Raw genomic sequence first — 21,202 nt, 5'->3', positions numbered from 1 at the left:
GTGTATGTGAAATAAGACCACATAGTCAAACTGTTATGAAGGCACTCACAAATTAATTTTATACTCATCACAGTAAATGATCAGTATAAGCAGTGTCAGACAGGCAGCTAATTTTATTAAATATACTTTAGCCATATTAGTAAGCGACTGTTTCTATTAAAAAGTTATAATGACAATCTAGAGTTAATTGGTTTTGGATTTGGTTTTCTTCCTCTAACCATCAAGGCTAACGTGCAAGTCATACTGAACGCTAATCTATAGCCACATGGTGGACAGCATCAAGGAACTGAGTAACTCACGAACCTCAAGACGTCTTCATTTTTCAGACACACAAATGTATGGTGAAATAACATTATTCTGCATTAGTTTAGCAATGAGACCTGCACTTCTATAGACCATCTCAGCTAAGGATTTTAAAACAGTTCACAAAGATTAAAGAATTAATTTCTCAATACCTGTGTAATGTAAAACGTTATAGCATTTTAAATGAGAAAAAAAATGGCAATTTTTTTCAGAGAGTAAATTAAGTTGCACTCTTAAAAATATGAATTTATACAACTCATCTAAAGGTGATCTGCAAAGACAGTCATCCCTCCTCTTCAACCTTCAGGGGAATACAGTCAGTCAACTACTATAGTCCAACCACTGGGCTACCACTGAAAACAGACAAAGAAACAAGCAAACAAAATCACATTGCTAAAAGCAAAAGGCTTCACTTACCTTTCTCTCCATCTGAAATAAGATCTCTTTCTCCCTTTTGAACAATTGTCAAATTCCCCATGGCTTGGCTGAGTCTTAATACACATCCATGATGATCACTACTGTCTACAGGGTCTCTAAGCTACAACACAAGAATTCCATACACAGTACATATTTTACTACTAGAACAACACACCCTAACACATGCTGCTTACTTCAGCATATGTATATGGGGGGGGAAAACACCACCATCAGTCTTTCCAGGTATTTCTTTCTATACCCACTGCAGTGCCAAAAAATGCACAAGAAAGGGTCTTCTATTAAAAGAGATCCCTGTTTAAGAGTATGCACTGTGGTGGCAATTATCCCACGGAATAAAAACCCATAGAAAGCTTGTCTTGCATCTAAGAAACAGCACATAACTTTTAACCAAATAATAAGTTTTTTATTTTTAAACACTAGAAGTCTAAATTTGCATACTTAAATATCAAAAAAGAAAACAGCTCACCATGGCTTCATACAGTCTACTAAACTCCATATAGTTTGGAGTAAGAATAGCTCTCTGGTAGCCCTGAATAAGAGATGGCTGCTGGGAAATGAGCCAAAGTCCATCCTGCAAAAAACAGTAAAAGGAACATTTACTGAACAGATTCTTAAATGTCAAACCATTGACTGAATCAAGAAAATACTTACAGCATCGATAATGATAGGAATTCCTTTCACTTTTGATTTTTCTATAATGCCCTGCAAAAAACACAGGTAAGTTTAAGATGCTTGCCAATTTAAGTCTCATAAAATCCAAAACATTCATACAATAAGTCTGTAAAAACAACTTACGTGATCAAAGTAAGATAGACACCTCCCTCCCCGTTGTTTTCTGTGAACTAATATAAGACATTTTCCTATCAATTAGTAATTTTACAGTTCCACTGCCCTCTCCCTGGTTCAGGCATAAGTAGTGTCAACAGCGTTTCTACAACTGATGCCTTGGTTTTGATATTCAAACAAGCAAGCGACCTCACTCACTCTCCCAGCTGTAAGAGGTGTGCAAAGCCAAAAGAAGTTGCACAGAGTAAAAATACATCTCAAATTAAAAAAAAAGAAATAATTCCAAGTGAGTATTGCCACGGCAGACATCTACCAGTAACTATAACATTAATATCAGTTGCTTTCCTAATGAAAGCCCCACTACGATATTTGAATTGATGCACAAACATCCCCACACAAGCAGTACGTAGAGCAGGTAATTTCATTCATGGTCCTGGAGGTTTTATACTTTCAAAGCAAAACCAAGGAGGCCTAGACAACAGACTGGTTGCAAAAGTGTTCTTCAGCAAGGGCTATCTACTAACAGATCATCTGCCCTTGTTCTCTCTCCTCACTGAGCAGTGGCAGTGACTGATACTCAAACTTTTTTAACGAGCAATGGCTGACAGTCAAGTTTGTTGGATGTTAGTCATTACCAACTTGTCTTTGAAGCTGGAGAGTTTATCTTCCTCCAGTGTAAGATAACAGGATGGTAGCCATCCAGAAGTCTCATTATTTTTGAATGTTATTAAACTCTTCAGATCAGCCATCCTACAGCACTGAGCTCTACAGGTCAGCAAGATGTGATGGGGATAAGGAAGAAGTTTTTAATTAATGTTCAAGGTATTAAACATAACTCTGTTTTTGTATTGCATTCAAAATAAACACACCCACCTTGCTTCTGTGAATTATTAGTTATGGCATATACATATCCTCATTAACTCACACCTAGCCAATTCTGATTTTTCCAATAGCAGCAGAAATCTTTCCCTTCTTTTTGAAATGGGAGGACCAGAATTTAGTAGCATGCTTTTATCCAGCACTACTTTTGTTTGTCTGGGCACTGTTTGCATGTTGTAAGCATGTGACTGAAACACTACCAACTGCTCCAAGCCTGAAAACTTCTTCCAACACGCAGCTACAGCTACATTAGAAGCCACTACAGAATAAAAACCTTTCCATGACATACATATGCTTGTACAGTTTTTAGCTTGGGCCATGTGTCACAGACTGCCAGGTGCCCCCCTGTGCTGGCATCACACAGGAACACCGCGAGTTTTCTCTTATATTCAGCTACTTAAATAATTCTCAACCAATTGCAAGTTCCACACAACCCATACCATCCATATGGAGGAATTTCTTCACTATGAGAGTGGTGAGAAACTGACACAGGTTGCCCAGGGAAGCTGTGGATGCCCCATCTCTGGAGGTGTTCAAGGCCAGGTTGGATGGGACTTTGGGCAGCCTGATTTAGTGGGATGTCCCTTCCCATGGCAGAGGGCTTGGACCTGGGTTATCTTTAGGGTCCCTTCCAACCCAAACTATTCTATGATTCTATGATTCAGTCACTACTAAATTATTCAAATTTATGAACAAGTATATTTAAGAGCTGTGCAAGGATGGCATCTTAAAACATACCTAGAATTGGCTGCGGCACACTGAAAACCAGAGAGCTTTACTTTCAATGCTTTTAAGAAATTTATGAGACTGAGTAATTTCTTTACTCATTTAATGTTAAACCACACAGATGCACGCAGCTTAGTTTCCCTTCACAGAAGCTGTATTGCTTTGCTCCTGCTGTGTTAAGTTCATTAACAACTATGGTTAATTTGGCCCACTTGGTTATAATAAAATAAGACTGTGGATCTAGCAACCAAGTTTATGGTTTGTTTTTTTTCCTTTGTAAAGGAATTTTGTACATCCAACAGTCCAATAATTTTTGAACCATACTATGCCCTTCTGATTAGATATCGTACAGCACTGAGCCCCAGAGGTTAGCAAGATATAATGCAAGAAAGCATTCAGATCATCCTCCCCCAGTTTTTGGAGATACAAATACCATTTACTGCAACCTTGTTTTCTGACTGGTTTTAATTAGAATATTTTTGTACATTGGCAGCTTCACCAAACTCCTCAGTACACTTAAAATAATTACTGCTCCACTTCCCACTAATATGAATCAACAGTTTATTCTAGTACATCAACTTTAATAAGCCAGTCTTTCAAGACACTTCACTTTTTAAAACCAAAAAAAAGATTTCCCCAACAGATTCCATCAGAAAGTCTGAAGGAAGACACCAGATCTCAGAAGTCCTTATCCTTCCAAACTATTCATTATGATAAACCCACAGAACTAATTTTGACGAAGTTCTGTTCCCAAAACAGATGAGGTTTGGCTGCTGATTTTATTGTTTGGCCTCTTTTCACGTTTCCTCACAACTGTCATCTTGGCTACTGGTTAGAGTTTCTACTTTTGTCAATACTTAGTAACACATTAAATCAATAATCCTGAAGATCCATTGTGCACCAAAAACACGTAAGTGTAAGGGGAAAAAAAAAAAAGTGGAAGTTACAAAGCACAAAAGCACACATACAGGTAAATGGCCCCTGGAAGGCTGGGTCACTGGTACATTCCAGAGAAATAAGACATTTCTTCTTAGTAACATTTTGAGTTCTTATCTCTCCAGCATATACTCCACAATCCTGAGACAGCCAACCTTTGAAGAGAAATTTCATCTTGCTAAGTAACTTTTATGTTGTACTGAGTCTCTGGGGTATCAGTTTCTGTTCTAACATACTGAGTGGTCTTTACTTCTTCTTTCTCTCCTTATAAAACCAATATGTGGGGGATATAAAGTCCTTTGTCTTCTTTAGAAAGCTCTTTTATTTAAAACAAACAGACAAAACCTACCCGAATTATTTTCCTTTCCACTTCCTTCCTTAAACTCAGACAGAAACTTCTTGGAGAGGGACAAGGAACGGTAGAGAGGAAATTCTGGGGAGGGAAGGGGTCATCTGGCAACCATAACAAAGTAGTAACAGAGATAAGAGAACCCCCATAAGACAACCACCTGTATGAAGGACAACATTCATTGGAGAACCTCTTTTTCCTACTGATTGTGGGCAGGACCCATCTTACCTGCTGCCATTTAAAGGCCAAATGGCTCATTACTGGAGAGCAAGTCATCCTGTTTGGCTTAGACACTGCATTTAGAGTGGAATGAATCACCAACAGATATACCTGTCTCTCCTCAGCTGTCACAGAGGGAGCAGAGATACCTTACTGCTTTATTTTTAGACACCAAAAGTTAGGTGAGATGAAGCCCACTTTTAAACACTCTATTACTGTAGATACTGTATTAAAAAAGCAAGCCCTGCATGAGAATGTTTACAGCAATAACGTAAGCATCCTCTGTACAGAGCATTTTGTTCCTGGAAGAAAAAATGAATTTTTAGCAGAATCTGTATCTCCATATCTGTCATGGACTTATCTGGTTTAATACTTGCGGCAGACATAAGATCTTTCACTGTTAATTGCAAAATTAATACAACTCAAATTAACTCTACTTTCACACCAAAACCTAATTAACTGTTTGTGATACGACCCTCTGTATAAACAGGTATTATCAGTTCACTTTTATCCCATGTAACAACTATTTCTACGTGAAAGGATTTATTTGAACATTGCCAATTAAAAATACTATGAAATGTTACTAAGAGAACACCTGAAATCTAAACACCAATCACAGAAGTGAACAGTAACACACACAGATATCTACGATAAACCCAAGAGATCATCTGTTCCCTTCGAAGTGCATTTTGAATATTAAGCTTTTGGAGATTCTAGCTCCAAGATATCCCAGTGGACTACCTTTGTGTGCACAGAATATACTATGCTACGACACCAGTGGTTCAGCTCAGTGCACACCAAGGCAGGAGGACTAGTTCACTCAATTCCTAAGCAGTCACGGACATCCAGAAGTGAATGACTGGGCAGCCTTGGCACTAGTCATGAGACAGAGGACAGCAAGGAGGAGGAGAGACTGACACACTGCTGTCACTCAACCTCAGAACCTACAGCCACACTGGTTAGCTAACATATCAAAGACCAAAATTTGGATCCTTCCTCCGCAATATCCACAGCCAGGCGCAAATTTCAGTCTTCTTATCTTTCACACAGAGACTCCTAATAACAGGGGTCTGGGCAGTCTCTTCCTAGAGAAGACACACTGCTTTGTGTAAGTTAGGCTAAACACTTGGTGACTCTTGGAAACAGAGATTCCACAGCCCACAACATTTGAATGAGAAAAGGGAAACAGGTTCCAGTCTGCAGAGATTAAAATCAGCAATAATGAAATGTACTACAAGACTGCAGGACTCATGCTAGAACAAATCTGTAAAAAGCTTCCTCTCTGAATAGTTGAAGACCAAAGTTTTTTACCCTAACTAAGCCAAAGAGGAAATTACCTGGAATTCACACATCCCACGAAGGTGCTATATGGGACAACTTCCCACTGAGTTATCATTTGTTAGTGGCACCAAACACTCAACATTTAGGAATGTCCCAAATAATATTTCAGTGATTGCAATTTTTGGTGGAGGTGGCTGAGGGGAGGAGAGCCAGTGGGGGTAAAATTAACCCGAGTCTACTCCCATTCCACTCTTGAAATACACAATCTCCTGAAAAATCTTTCTCTGACTGGGTATCCAGGATTTGTATGGATCAAGCAACCTACTCAATAAGAACTGAAAAAGAAGTTGTGTCACAGCAGGAACCAATGCTGTATCTGGGTAAAAGTTAACCCTTTACTGTAACGAGGAAAATTTACAAAGCAAGGGTGAAGAATTTATGTGTTTTTTCTTTTATTATCATGGAAGCTATTCCATGAAATGTAATGCATTCACTTTAATAAAAATCTGTATTCTCTGTCCCAGTTTTCACATGGGTATTTTAAAATAGAGTCCCAAAACCAAATTCCAATCTATTTTTTGGAAACAACCAACCACCAACACAACAAAACAAAACAACAACACAAAACCCCCAACATGCTGAAACCAGAACAACACACACACACACACACATACAAACTCAGAACCATTCAAGCTGGAAAGGAATGCAGGAGGAAGAAGCTTGAAGGAACAGATGGAGAGGCTACTGCTGAAAAGAGGGCACAGTAAAGAAGAAAATGCTTTATCTACTTGATAGCCTGTGGCTGTGCTACAAAACACAAGATTCACCTGCACTGCACCAACACTGAACATCCAGGACTCTTGCACACTTCCAGAATTGTTATGGAAAAAAAGAACTGGCCAAGATGAGCCAGTGGGAGACACCGGCTGCAAATAAAACACAGGTGAGGGGGGAATGGGAAGAACATGTGAAGAAGGAAGAAATGGCCGTGGATCTCCTAAGTATAGTCAAAGGATATCTCATCAGCCATGGGATTCTTCATTAGAGCAGCCACCCTGAGGCACCAGGAGTGGAGAGCAGGCAGTACACTCATAACAAACACTCACAGCCTCTTGCTAAACTCTCAAGTCAGTCTGGACTTCTCCACCCAAGTCCACAAGCCAGCAATAACACACATATCCTATTTACCCTGCCTGCAACAACAGCATATGAGCTCATTCTCCACAGCTCCTCGGAAAAGACAATCATGTATAGTTCTGCCCATGTCTGACTTAGATATAATTTTCAGTTTTTTAAATAAGCTGTGGATTGGCAGCAGAATGCCTGCAATTACTTTTAATACATTATTAGCTGTACTACTACTCGTGCTTTTCCTGACAGACTGGTTTAGACACAGTAACTTTGGCATTCGGTGTTTGCAAAGGGAAGAACCAGGAAATTAGTCAGTGGTTTTAATAAAAGATTGAATTTTAATGAAATAAATGGAAAACCACAAGAGAAGCATCTACCCCACAACAGTAATTAATTTTCACTAAGGATGCATCACACTGTCATCCTTCTACCTCTTCAAAGAAAGATACTGCAGGCAAAGTTCCCTTTTCTGACATCATCGATAGACACCACAGTTCCTACATCCCTTCAAGAGTCATGTCTTGGCCTGCTCTTGGAAAAATTCATAATCAATGTGCTCAAAAAGAAGTTCAAGCTTCATCACGCCATTATAATGGACTGCATTGACCATGGTGACATCTAAACATTTTAGGAAGCAGTATAACCTGCCTTCAGCCCACTAAAAGGGCACTCTATTGCAACCTGCAAATGCCAAGTACGTAATTAAATCTTCTGCTAGATGTTCCAAAGTAAAGTTGAAATATCTTAGGAGAGCTGCTAAGCAGGTGACATCCTTTAAACAAGAGTTGGCACCCAACTTAATAATCTTATTTCTAAAAGAGTCATATCTCCTGCTTATCCAAACAGGTAAGTGCAAGACCTCTGTGGCATCTTGGCAGTCGTGCCTTGCCAGGGAAACACCATGCCTGCATTCACACATCTAAAACACGTGTTACCTGAGCCCTGCAGAGCAAGTCAATGCTGTACTTCTCCAGCAGGATGATCAAAGGCCTGCTTGTAGCCCATGAGAGGCTGAAAGGCGCACTCCCTAAAAGATTAAATACTACCTTCTGGAATGCTGGGTACGTTAAGGTGACTGACAGCGCAGTTTAGCTCCACTGGTCTAGCCTGGGCTACTAATATGACAACACTGGACTGACCCAGGCTCCTGGCTGACTAAGCTGGAGTCGTCAGACTCAAGGCAAATGGTTTGATAGAGACATGCAAATGTGCATAACCTGGTACTGGTCAGGTCTCATTCAACCTTAAATAATCAAAATGCATTGGCAGCCCCTTTTATAATACAAAGAACCGTGCACTGAAAGCTGGGATTGGAATCTGCTGTTGAAATGCCACCTATAATTGCTTCTATTTTCCACACGGATGCTGCTTTCATCCAATAATCCTGAACCCTTGGTTTTGTCTGGAACAGAGAGATAAAAAGGGAAGAAACAGCCAGAGATTTCCCTGTAAATGCTGCAGCTTGAAGCATTTCTGCACACCCTCCTCCCCAAGGTGACTGAGCGGAACAAACAAGTTCGACCCCAACACGCTGCAAATCAATTTCTACAAATAGGCACTGAAAACCCTAGGAAGCATTTCTGTGTTCCTTGCTTCAAGCTTGGATAAATGCAGAGTTAGCAGGGACTCAGCTGCATAGAGGTCAGGATGCAGCTCTGTGGCAGAGATGCTTGGAAAATGGGCTTGGCAAGCAGAAGTCTGTAATCTTGCACAGCTAGAGGTAGGCATGTATCCCAGACTATGCTCAAGGCTACAGCCAAGTATGAGGGCAGTGGGGGAGACTTCCCTAAATACAATATATTTGACATAGGAGATTTTGAAAAATGTTAAAAATGGAGTTCTACTATTGGAGTTTCTTCACGTTACAGCCATATTTTCTGAAACTGGTTTTGGCTTTTTACTAATCCAGTGGTGGAAACATGCAGTTAACTCTGCAACATGCTTTCATTAGTTCCCACAAACTGATCCAAGAACTCATCACCTTTCAAAACTCAGCAACATCAATCAAAATCTCACTTTGCGGAAAAGATTTATATAAATCAACTTCAACTAGCCTAATTGCCTCAGTTTTATTTTACATATTCCTGTATGCATAACTATCATTAGCTCATTAATACTCCACTAAGCTCTCAAACCTCGCAGAAGAAATGATTAACTACTGGCTACCACTTATACCACTTGAATGAAGAGCCACACAACAGAGGCAAATACCCTTTATTTGAAACAAATTAGCTTCTTTACCTCCTGGATTATGCTTCACCCAGTTTAACAGGGTCTTTTGTCTTTTAACCTTAGTACCACATGCGACGCTGTTTTCCAAAACAGATTTTCAAGCCAGGTGAATCTGTTTAGGCCAGGTAGAAGGTGATAGGGACTCTAAAAAGCACCTCCCTGCACCATCCAAGCTCATTAAGTGCTTTGGGACATGTTAAAAGCTGCTACAATTAACAAAGAAGCCTTAGATGGCAGCTAACCGTTCTATTCTACATGAAGTAAATAAAAGATGAGAATGATCCACTTGTAGATTCTCTTTGAATCCAAAGTAGATCGATCACTTGCTGTCAAACTGCAAGCAAAACTCCAGCTAATGGCTTCTTAATATCCGCCTCACTCATACCCTAAATTCTTAACAATCCTGAACACAAGGAACACAAGAAAACAAATCATCCGAAATACTGTCCCAGTTATGCGAAAACCAGCACTCTTTTTTAGCTATCCCTCCTCCAAACTAATGATTAACCAGATATATTTACACACTTCTCTCCCTAAACACATCCAAATCCATTTTAAGCAATAATCCTGTGTACTTCAATCCAAAGAAAAAAAACCCCAAAACTAAATCAGAATAAATAAAGGCACTAAATTTTCTCAGGCTGTCTCATCCACTGAACATTTGCACTCACAAAGCAAACTCTACGAGGTTTCAAATTTATGGTTGATTATGTTAATGCTAGATTTGGCTTAAGATATTCACGGTCAGCTGCCGGCGTTTTGTCTTAAAATGAAACAAATAAACATAACCTTAAAATGAACACTGGAATTTATCACTGCTCATTTATTTTTAAGGTTTCTAGCTGAATGATGCTCAGAAAGAGTTGAAAAGGTATGTAATTCCAGCATTTTGCTTACAAATGGTTTTAAGTATCAAAATCAAGTTAAACAACTATATAAGCCTGCACACAGAAAGCAAATAAACATCCCACTTCACTGTGAATTACTTTCATCAAGATCCATTACCTATATCGGAATATAAATTCTGCTTGCAAGCTGCATAAACCTGTATTTAAGGTCCTGTTAGCATATTTTCAAACACTGTTTTTCTAATCAAGACATTTATGAGAAAGCCACAGAATACTAATAGTTCTTAGCACAAGCAGTGACAGTTCTTAGCGCAACCGAGATCTCTCAGACTCAAGCTGGCATTCCCAAGCTGTATCTGCACCAGCACCACCATCACAGAGAAACAACTGCATCCCACCCAGGCAACTGCCCCATCTTAGGTGAAGAGCGAAGTCTGCCTCTCACAGGGCTGTTTGAAAGCAATCAGGCTTGCCTAGTAAGAATTTGTCACTGGATAGTACTTAATCATAGAATGGTTTGGGTTGGAAGTGACCTTAAAGATCATCCATTTCCAACCCCCCTGTCATGGGCAGGGACACTTCCCACTATGCCAAGCTGCTCAAGGCCCCATCCAACCTGGCCTAGAACACTTCCAGGGATGAGGCAGCCACAGCTTCCCTTAGCAACCTGTGCCAGTGCCTCACCACCTTCACTGGGAAGAGTTTCTTCCTAATGTCTAACCTAAATCTTCCCCCTTCCAATTTAAAGCCATTCCCCCTATCACTACATGACCTTGTAAAAGGTTCCTCGCCCCCTTCAGCAACTGGAAGGCCACCATAAGGTATCCCCGGAGCCTTCTCTTCTTCAGGCTGAACAACCCGAATTCTGTCAGCCTGTCCTCATAGCAGAGGTGCTCCATTACTCTGATTATCTTCACAGCCTTCTCTGGACCTGTTCCAACACTTCTACATCCTTCTCATGTTGGGGATTCCAGAACTGGACACAACACACCAAGGTAAAGTCTCACAAGAACAGAGCAGAGGGGGAGAATCACCTGCCTCAACCTGCTGGCAACGCAAGTATAATGCAGTACTTGTGGTATACGCATCAATATTGGAGGCTGGGTGGGGGCTGAGAGAAATGTAGTTTACACACACATTCTCACAGCAGGTGTGCATATGTGCCCTCAGTTTTTTGCCTCTGCAGTATCACAGGCACAAAATCCCATCCACCTCACCTCCTCCTAGCTGAGGGACTGAGAACAGCAAGTGGCGTTTCCTTGCTGCTACTTCAGTTCCCTATAAACTGCTGAATCCCCAGAACAAGAACCTCCAGAGGTCATCAATAAGGCAGGAAGCAAACATATGTGACACACTGAAGAATTAAGTTTCTGGTAAATAATTCTTCTGCTAACTTGAATCGACATAAGCAGTGATCCAAACAAGTGACTGGACAAGAGGAAATGGCCTCAAGTTGTGCCAGGGGAGGTTTAGATTGGATATTAGGAAGATTTTTTTACCTAAAGAGTGGTCAAACATTGGAACAGGCTGCCCAGGGGAGTGGTGGAGTTGCCATTCCTGGAGTTGTTCAAAAAAGGTGTAGTGTGGCACTCAGGGACATGGTTTAGTAGGCATGTGGTGTTGGGCTGACAGTTGGATTTGATCATCTTTGATGTCTTTTCCAACCTTAATGATTCTATTCCATTCTTCTGTTCTACCATGCTGTTCATATTCGTACGTGTTGGTAGGTATCACAGACAATACTAGTGATCAGCTGTAGCACTGGCTTGGAAGGCCTCTCAGGTGTCTTTTACTTGGTACAAACAGAACCCAAGGGGCCGCTCAGATATAAAGAGGAAAATGTTTCTCAGGGCCCACAGCAGCACATTTAGCTTTAACCGACTGATATGACAACAAAAGGTGACTCTGTATTCTGTACTCCTCCTGATCTTGCAAAAACCAGTGCAGACAGTATACAGAAGCACCTGGTCCCGTTCTCACCATTCATTAAGGCTGTGAAGCATGGCCTAAATCCTGAAAGTATGAGGCTTGAAAGGGGGAAGTTAATGCAACTAACTGAAATCAAACACAGAAAGGCTGATACCTCAGTTGAGGCGGAACTGAGAACCCATCTGAAAGAGAAAATTTCAAACGGGCTCTCTCTAGACAGACTCTGGGGAGGTGACCCATGGACAATGGTCCAACATCTCCCACCCTTTGCTAGACATTAACTACAGCCGAGGCATTTCCACACAACCTAAAGATGATGCCACTAGGGGTGGAAAATGAGATTTCTGAAATTCATACCCCCACAGACAGCAGAGACCTTTAATGGCAAATGACTGGCTGAAGGCAGCGTTGCAGGGCAAGGGGGCTGGGCGAAAAGAAACAGCAACAACAATGGGCAGAAATGGCTGCTAGGCAGGGCTTCAGCCAAAAGAAGAACCCAGGCTCGTACTCAGGACATTTGTTTGGAGTTCAAACAAAGATTGAGAAATGAGCAAGAGGAACAAGTATGTGGTTTCAGAACTCAGACGATTTTATCATGTAATCTGAGTTACACAGAGTCAATTCTTGCTATTAATCATTACTTCTCTTAGAGGAGAGAAGTAAGCATGCTCTGCTGAAAACTACAATCTAACTTTGCTGCTGCAAAACAAAACACACCGAGACTGGAGTAGCACAGTCCAGGATTCGGTGCTACCACTTCAGGGAAACAGGCAAGGAACCCAGTGACAAGCAAAGACGATTCCAACATCCAAGTGTTACTTCAGTTAAGTGTAGTGGCCTTCATAAGGATGAATGCTTTTCTTTACCCGACCCTGGTAATAACTGCTATTCCACCAATTCTGCATCAGTCCATTTGACCACACAGTCAGTAATGTACCCATTAAATTCACCAAACTCAGAAGCAGAAAAATTGACAGGAACATCACATTCATGCCAGAAGGAATAGGGCAAAGGAGGTGACAAGAGGCTGAAAACTGATAAAGGACATAACTAAGCCCATAACTGCTAGGTGGAAGCAGATTGCAGAACATCCTGGAGCATTAGGCAGCATATTGTCTCCCAGAGGGTTATGCAAGGAATGTAATATTCTTCCCAAAGTCCTCTCGGAACCTGCACTCATCACTCTGCAGGAGAGGAACTTGATTGTCTCACAAATCTGAGGAACAGCTTACTTCTTTCTTTTTTTTCTCCGTCCATGTACAACTGACAAGAACTGACGTAAGAACAGCATCAGAGAGGTGACAGACCACTACATCTCAGCACTTTAACAGGGCAGGAGAAGGAAGAGGAGAAGCCCTATGCCATTGTCACTGCCACTCTGATACAAAATTCTGACCAGACAGCAAACACTAATCTCCATCTCAGCCCTGTACTCACATGACAGCATGCTGAGGTTAGCTTAAAAAGAACAGAGAAAATTATATACCAGGCCAGCCTCTTTTAAAACTTTAAAATAGCAAAGCTATCATCACTTGCTTTTTTCCTTGAAGGTGAAGAGTGATACAAAGGTCAAAATTTGTTGTTGAAGCAAGCAGATCAGCCTCTCCTCTGCACAGGGAAGCACCAGTCTTCTTCAAGCGGGCAGCTAGGGCTCACTTGTCCCCAGTTACACGTTAAAAAACTAACACTGGGTAACTAATGAACACTTTCATAATTACAATGAAGACAAAAGAACTTGAGCTTTAGTGTGACTTGAAATTAATAAGGTCATATCCAGAGCTCATATGAACGTGGCCAGAGATTTTGGCATGAAGTAACTTCCAAATGCTTTGTCTTCATTGGCTGCATTTGTTTCTTTAACTTTAAGCTAGCGCACACAGGGCAAATGGGCTGAAGTGAAACTATGCTTGTAATTCACTAAGAAAGCACTATTGTTTTTAGCAATGATGAAAAAACCCCAAACTCAAACCTATCCATGAATCTCCCAGATACTTCTGTAACACATATAAGCACTTTGACAGATATTTATAAAACTCAGATGGAATCCTGATACAGAAGAAGCTTATGTTAGGTATCTTAGGTATTATTATAACAAATTCTTATTTGTTTGTTTGAAGTTATTTTCCTTTAGGAAAAAAACTGTAATTTTTTTTTTTAAAAAAGAAAAAAAAATCATGGCCCAAAATTTTTTTCTGTAAAAGGAACTCTGAAAAAAATGTTTAAAAAAAAGAATAAAAACTGTGTTGAATTTTTCCACTCAGAATAGAATTTAATTTCTTGAACACCTGTAATAAATTCCTTTTCTCCTTCTTTCTGAATTCATGCTCTGTATTAGTTTTGCACCTCTGCATCATAAACCAAGTATTTTTTGGAAGCAGAAGGAGAATTAAAGAAGCAAAGAGCTCCAATAGCAACTTTCTCTAACAAAAGCTTAGCAAAATCACCCTCCATGGCTCTTAAGGTATTCAAAACTACTTGGACAGTGTGGTCTCCAGTCTCTTGCCCCCCCCCCCCCCCCCCCCCCCCCCGTTTTGCAGTTTCACTGTGTAACTACCAACATTTCTGTAAACTATATCAATTCCACTTGTTAGTACCATTGATTAATTCAGCAATACTTCTCAGGAAAAAAAGTAAATTTGCTCAAAATCAGATTGACATTAGACTGAAAGAGATACATTGAACGTACAAAGATGTGTTGACAGTAATTCAAGAGATCATCTCTAAGTAGGTGTAAGTACATACTACAGTACCAAACTATCTAAGCTGTTTTCAGCTCTTCACTAAGGTTTGACTGAAAATAGGATCAGCTCTTTATCCAGAGTAGAAATCTGCAACATCTTTTAATTGAGAGTATGTTTTCTAATTGCAAGGAAACACAGACCCTGTTCTTTGGTACCTCTCATGATACAAATTGTCAAATATGGTTCCGAAAATTAGGAAATCAAATACATATTTATGTTCTTACAACATAGGTGCTTTGCACCCAAGAAAACACAGAGCCCTTTATCTCGAGATGTAAACATCTATTTCTTAATTAGCAACTTTCACAATCAAAACAAAAGCAAATCAAACCAACCATATGGGTGCCTAGAATTCAGAGTGACACTTACAGTTCAATAAAGAAGACCATAACCAAAAGCTTTAATTTTCTATAAATATTACTTTGTTAAATTTGTTATTTATAGTTATCTCACCAGAAACATTTGTGTCATCACCTAAAAGATAGGAAACTGGTTAATAAAATTCAACATAGAAACACAGAATAAAATATAGGTATGCATATTACCTTAGCGTTCTCAAGTAGGACTTCATCTCTACCTAAGCCAGGTCCTATGACAACTGAGTGCAGTCGTGGTAACCACTTTTCCACTTCATGGACAGCATTGGGACTATCGCTAAACAGAATAAGGGAAAAAAAAACCAAGTTTAAAAAGGCTCCATTTTAATATTCTCAATCCGAGATACAGAGAGAAAGAGCTATTACCTATCTTGACTGTCAGGCAATTCTACCCTTCAAACTACCAAAAATCTGTGACCCAGGAAATATGGAATGGTTGTCTTAATTATTCTAAAATGAAACATTTCTCTCTATTCATTCCTTAAAGGCTACCACATAAAAACAAGGAGGTAACTGCAAGTATCCACTATGGTTGTTACAAAATAAAAAAATATAAAACCCAAGCAGAAACCAACAATTCCTACAGTCTGTCACAATTCCCTACTTAATGTTTCTTCGCAGAGATTACCCCTTGGAGAGAGATCCACCGTCTCACAGGTATAAAACATGGCTTGTTGGAAATGATGCAATTATTTATTATCCTGCATGGCAAAATGATAAATGTACTCATACACAGTTTTGTCAGTTGCCTCATAAGCATTTGTTCCAACTGAATTATGACCAAACTGTCCCATTTCCCCAAAAGGCACCAGAAGAATCACGCTATTCAGTAAGGGTTTTATCTGCTTGTAAAGCTGAAGATTTCTGCAGCATTCAGGTTTTGTCTACATTGGAAAAACGAGAAAATCCACTGCCAAATATAGCTGCCACAACACAGCATTCGGCCGCTGACCAGAACTGTTTATTTTATTCTGATGAGGTTTGTTGTGTAAATAGGTCAGAATATTTTGAAAGCACTGCCTGACAATGTAAGTTAATCCTTACTGACAGTACCCAGGGAAAATTTAGCCTTCCTCTCTCTCTCTTCCCACCTCCGACATAAGTGATGACAATAAATGAACATTTTAACTGAAGCTTGGGGGAATTAATCTCCCTATAGGTTAAGCAACGAGGTACTATTTGATAGCATTACTCAGAATATTTTGAGCTTGCAACACTTCAACAAAGCTCTATTTTATGGATGAAAGCCCTTGCATGTTTTTCATAACCAACAGCTGTACTGATGGGACACACCACTTGGGAACAAGTGTTTAGCTCGCGTCTGGCAGAATCAGCAAATTCCGCAATGATTTCTGCAAGTGCCAGGCAGGAGCCCAAAGCTTTTGCAGCTGCACTGAGTGAGGCAGCGCACTCAGAGCCACAGGGATGCAGTGCCTCGCTTCTGGCCACGGCCCAGTGGCCCTTCCATTGACAATAGCTGCTTCAGAAATCACCGGCTGCAGCAGCGCTGGCTCCCCAAAGGCGCCCTGTGCTGACACCACAAAACAGCTCTGTCAAAACAAGGCTGGTGGGTGGAAGCGATGACCCGCTGCAAGGGCAAGGGAGACAACAAACCATGTGAGGACATTGGTGTCCCTGAAGCAGTCCCCTGCTCAGCAAGCTGAAGCTGAATTTCCATTTGAACGATGCAGCTCCCTCCCTTCTCTACCTCACAAGGAAACAGAGTAGTAGCTTGAAACTTGCCAAACAGCTCACTCTTTTTTTTTTTTTCTGTCCATGTAAAACCACCTATCAGTTTATGGTGCAGATACAGGCTGGAAATAAAAAAAATTCAAGAAATATTTAAAGCACTACTAAAAAAAGAGCCAGTTCTTTTACACAGGGCAGGTTGAACACGAAAAACTGCAAACCACACTCTAATAAACGTCACCATTTCTGAATGCAGACCACGTTTTTATTTACATGCTGGAACTCATTTTATGTCTAGAAGAGCAATATATACTTCATATATATATATTTTCCTTAAATAAATATCTCATATATCTATATATCATATAGATATAAGAATATTTATACATATATATAAAAGGATGTTTGAATAGATTGGATTCAAAATGCCTTTGGATACTATTAGTCAAATACATTAAATAAATATTCCATTAAAGGAAACCTAAGAATGGAGTCATAAATAGTACTGTAACCGCTCTGCTCTTTTACAAATACCTCATGCAAATAATCTCTAGGTAGAAAGTTTGCCAATTTATTTACATTCAGGATTGAAATAAGATAATTTTGTCTCCAACGCAACTGATAATGTGCACTCTTCCAAACAAAGCCATCTCTGGGGAAATGAACAGTCCAACATTAAGCCACTCCTGCTCACTTTGCCTCTGGTAATAATAAAAACCTACTGTAGAGCTTTTCATCTTCAAAGCATTTTACAAACATTACGTTCACACAACTCCTTTGCAACTTCACGTCAAGAAGCAACCCAAGGCATATGAAGGGCCAAGAGATTTAAAAATGGTGATAATGACTATCAGACTGCAAAATCAGCTAAAAAAAACATGCTGAAAAAATAACTGATGGATTTTGATTCTTCATAAAGGAAGAAGCAGAACAAATACTGCCTCAGAGAAGCATCATGCCAACTTCACTATAAAATAGTGGATATTCACAACAGCCATAGTGATGCAGCTAAGGACAACCTTGCAAATATCCTGTATCTACAGCTTCTCTGAAAGTGGAAGCGCTATCATGTCACCATACAGTTTATTCCCACGCACAGACATAAAAGTAGCAGCATTTTAAAGCTGTCTGATAGGGTACAAATGATCATCTAGCTTCAGGAATGGGTGTCACTTTGCAAGTCCCTGACCGTAGGGTTTAGCACAAACACAGAAACATTTCTACCTCTTAACAGCTACAGTCTATACACAATTTTTCATAGAATCATAGAATGGTTGGAAGGGATCCTTAAGGTCATCTACTCCACCCCCCTGCAATAGTCAGGGCCATCTTCAGCTTGATCAGGTTGCTCAGAGCCCTGTCCAACCTAACCTTGAATGTTTCTAGGGATGGGGCTTTTACCACCTCTCAAGGGAACCTGTTCCAGTGTTTCACCACCCTCAGGATAAAACATTTATTCTTTATATCTAGTCTAAATCTACCATCTTTCAGTTTAAAATCATTATCCCTTGTCCTACTGCAACAGGCCCTGCTAAAAAGTTTGTCTTCATCATTCTCACAGATCCCCATTTAAACACGCCCAAAAGAGTTCTCTGACACTAAGGTCAATTGGCCTCTACGTCTTCTGGCTTCAGAGCAGGTAACGCTCAGGTTGCCTACCAGGGACAGTCCTTGGACCATAGTGGAAGAACTTGCCAGGACAGGCTAGGTGGCATAGGCAAAAACCTTGCCAAGGATCATTTGGATAATTTGCCAGTACAGGTAATCATGTTTGGGTACCTGGGAATAAATATTCCTTGGCAGAGTGGTTTACTACCAAAGAAAAATCCAACGTGCATTCTTTGCCCGTGGATCAAGCCTAGAAAAAAAAAAAAAAAAAAAATAAAACCAAACTCAACTTTAGAGGCACCAGCATGGGACACAAGTCAGGTTCGCTACGTACCACACCCAAACAAACAATGTTGTTAACTTGCTTTGTCCCTTCATGCCAATTTCTCTGCCTGATTACTAACCTTCTTCCAAATCTCTCCATTTCATTATCACATCCACTGCCTATGATGCGTGTGCACAATCGAAATTAGCACTGTACTTAAAAAATAAAAAGTATCTAGAAAGGTATGAGCTCCAAAGAAGATGTCTCCTTGACCAAAAGAGATTCAATCTTCAGGCTTTGACAGAAAGGGATCAAGTAAGCAAGAATTAGTATTGCCCTTGGAGCTGCGATACACGCTTTGGCTTTTTTCCAAACCAGGAATCACAAATGTAATATCCCCAATCCTAAAGCACAAGATTTAGATTAGGCATTCAGAAGAAATTCTTCATGATGAGGGTGGTGAGACACTGGACCAGGTTGCCCAGAGAAGTTGTGGATTGTCCAGTCCCTGGAGGTTTTCAAGGCCAGGTTGGATGGGAGCAGCCTGGTGTGGCGGGAGGTGTCCCTGCCCATGGCAGGGGAGTTGGAACTGGATGATCTTTAAGGTCCCTTCCAACCCAAACCATTTCTGTGATTCTATGATTCTATAAAGAGAAGCCATAAAATCTCTGCAAGGCCATGAGAAAACAATATTTGAATGTCTTAATAGAGGGTAAAAACCTTTGAGAGAGACTTTGACGTACTCAGTCAAAGTCAGGGTTTTCCTTTGGAAAGTGATGGGGCAAGAGATTGGGGAACAGTCTGGCTTTCCCATAATTTGTAAACACAAACTCTGCACAATGGACATACATGACAGGAATAATTTGGGAAGCTGAATCCAAGCAGTAACACACAGAATGGTTTTGACTGGAAAAGACCTTTCATCAAATCCAACCAACAATCCAGCCCTGCTGAGTCTGCCACCAGACCATGACCCCAAGTATGACATCTATTTGTCTTTTAAACACCTCCAGGGATGGTGACTCAACTACCTCCCTGGGCAGCATCTTCTAATGCTTGACAACCCTTTCAGTGAAGAAATCCCTCTCAATATCTAACCTAAATCTCCCCTGGTGTTTCTTGAGGCCATTTCCCCTTGTCCTGTCACTGGCTACCAGGGAGAAGAGCCCAACCTCGCCTCACTACAAGCTCCTTTTAGGTAGTTGCAGAGAGCAATAGGGTCTTCCCCCAGCCTCCTTTTCTCCAGACTAAACAACCCCAGCTCCCTCAGCTGCTCCTTATAAAGCTCATGCTTTAAACTCTTCACCAGCTTCGCTGCCCTTCTCTGGACATACATCTCCATGTCTTTTTTGTAGTGACGGGCCCAAACCTGAACACAGGGTTCATGGTGCGGCCTCACCAGCACTGAGTACAGGGGCACAATCACTTCCCTGGTCCTGCTGGCCACACTATTCCTGACACAGGCCAAGATGCCATTGGCCTTCTTGCCCACCTGGGCACACTGCTGGCTCATATTCAGCCAAATATCAATCAACACCCCCAGATCTCTCTCAGGCAGCTTTCCAGCCAATCTTCTCCAAGCCCATAGTGTTGCATGGGGTTGTTGTGTCCCAAGTGCAGGACAAGGCATTTGGCCTTTTTGAACCTGATGCAGTTCGCCTTGGCCCATTGATCCAGCCTGTCCAGGTCTCTCTGTAGAGCCTGTCTATGCTCCCACTCAACTTTTTATCATTTGCAAAGTTACTGAAGGTGCACTCAATTCCCCCATCCATGTCATTGATAGATATTGAACAGACTGGCCCCAGCACTGTGCCCACTTATGAATGGCTGCCAGATGGATTCTACTCCGTTCACCACAACCCTTTGTGCCCAGACATCCAACCAACACCTGTAAACCATGGAGAGTTAACAATAGAACATTGTACTGACGTGTGCAATTAAAGATTCTGGTGACAGACCACAGTTGTAGATTTGCAGGGAATGAACAGATCTTCAAACAGCTACTTAACTTCCAGCTAACCACTCTCTCTTATATGACATATTATCAGAAGCCATTCTGATGACAATCTAATTTATGACAGCTCACTGTTGTTCAATCAAGCCTCTCCAAATCCAAAAGCTTCCTCAAAGTCTTAGCTTGTCTGGAAAGCAATTGATAAAGCTCTAACTGCAGACAGGAAAGAACTATCACAGGATAGGTGCATAAAGAACAAATGCATGACAAGAGAATCATTAATAAAGAAAACCAAAGGAACTTCTTCAGCTGTCAGTGAGTGCTCACAGCCCGGAAAGGCCAACTGTATCCTGGGCTGCATCAAAAGAAGCATAGCCAGGTGCTACTCTTCAGAGACCCCATGTGGAGTCCTGTGTCCAGTTCTGGAATCCCCAACATAAGAAGGATACAGAACTACTGGAACAGATCCAGAGGAAGGCTACAAAGATGATCAACAGGCTGGAGCATCTCT

The 21,202-nt window shown here is 40.8% G+C and overlaps 1 protein-coding gene across 4 annotated transcripts in view; it reads right to left on the bottom strand.

Annotated features, from left to right (window-relative positions):
- The window catches only part of NAXD (NAD(P)HX dehydratase), a 56,463-nt gene that overhangs the window by 13,805 nt on the left and 21,456 nt on the right, over window positions 1–21,202 (bottom strand). For all 4 annotated transcript variants that reach the window (XM_009571269.2, XM_054061056.1, XM_054061072.1 and 1 more), the window contains 4 exons: window positions 15,344–15,452; window positions 1,393–1,443; window positions 1,208–1,312; window positions 721–841 (listed from right to left, as the gene is read on the bottom strand). In XM_009571269.2, the coding sequence (XP_009569564.2) occupies window positions 721–841; window positions 1,208–1,312; window positions 1,393–1,443; window positions 15,344–15,452 (386 nt within the window). The remainder of the gene's footprint in view (window positions 1–720; window positions 842–1,207; window positions 1,313–1,392; window positions 1,444–15,343; window positions 15,453–21,202) is intronic.

Source organism: Cuculus canorus, chromosome 1, assembly GCF_017976375.1.
Source record: "Cuculus canorus isolate bCucCan1 chromosome 1, bCucCan1.pri, whole genome shotgun sequence".
Classification (NCBI taxonomy): Eukaryota; Metazoa; Chordata; class Aves; order Cuculiformes; family Cuculidae; genus Cuculus; species Cuculus canorus.
The sequence above is the reverse complement of the archived record's forward strand: the minus strand, read 5'-3'. Positions and strand labels throughout refer to the sequence as shown.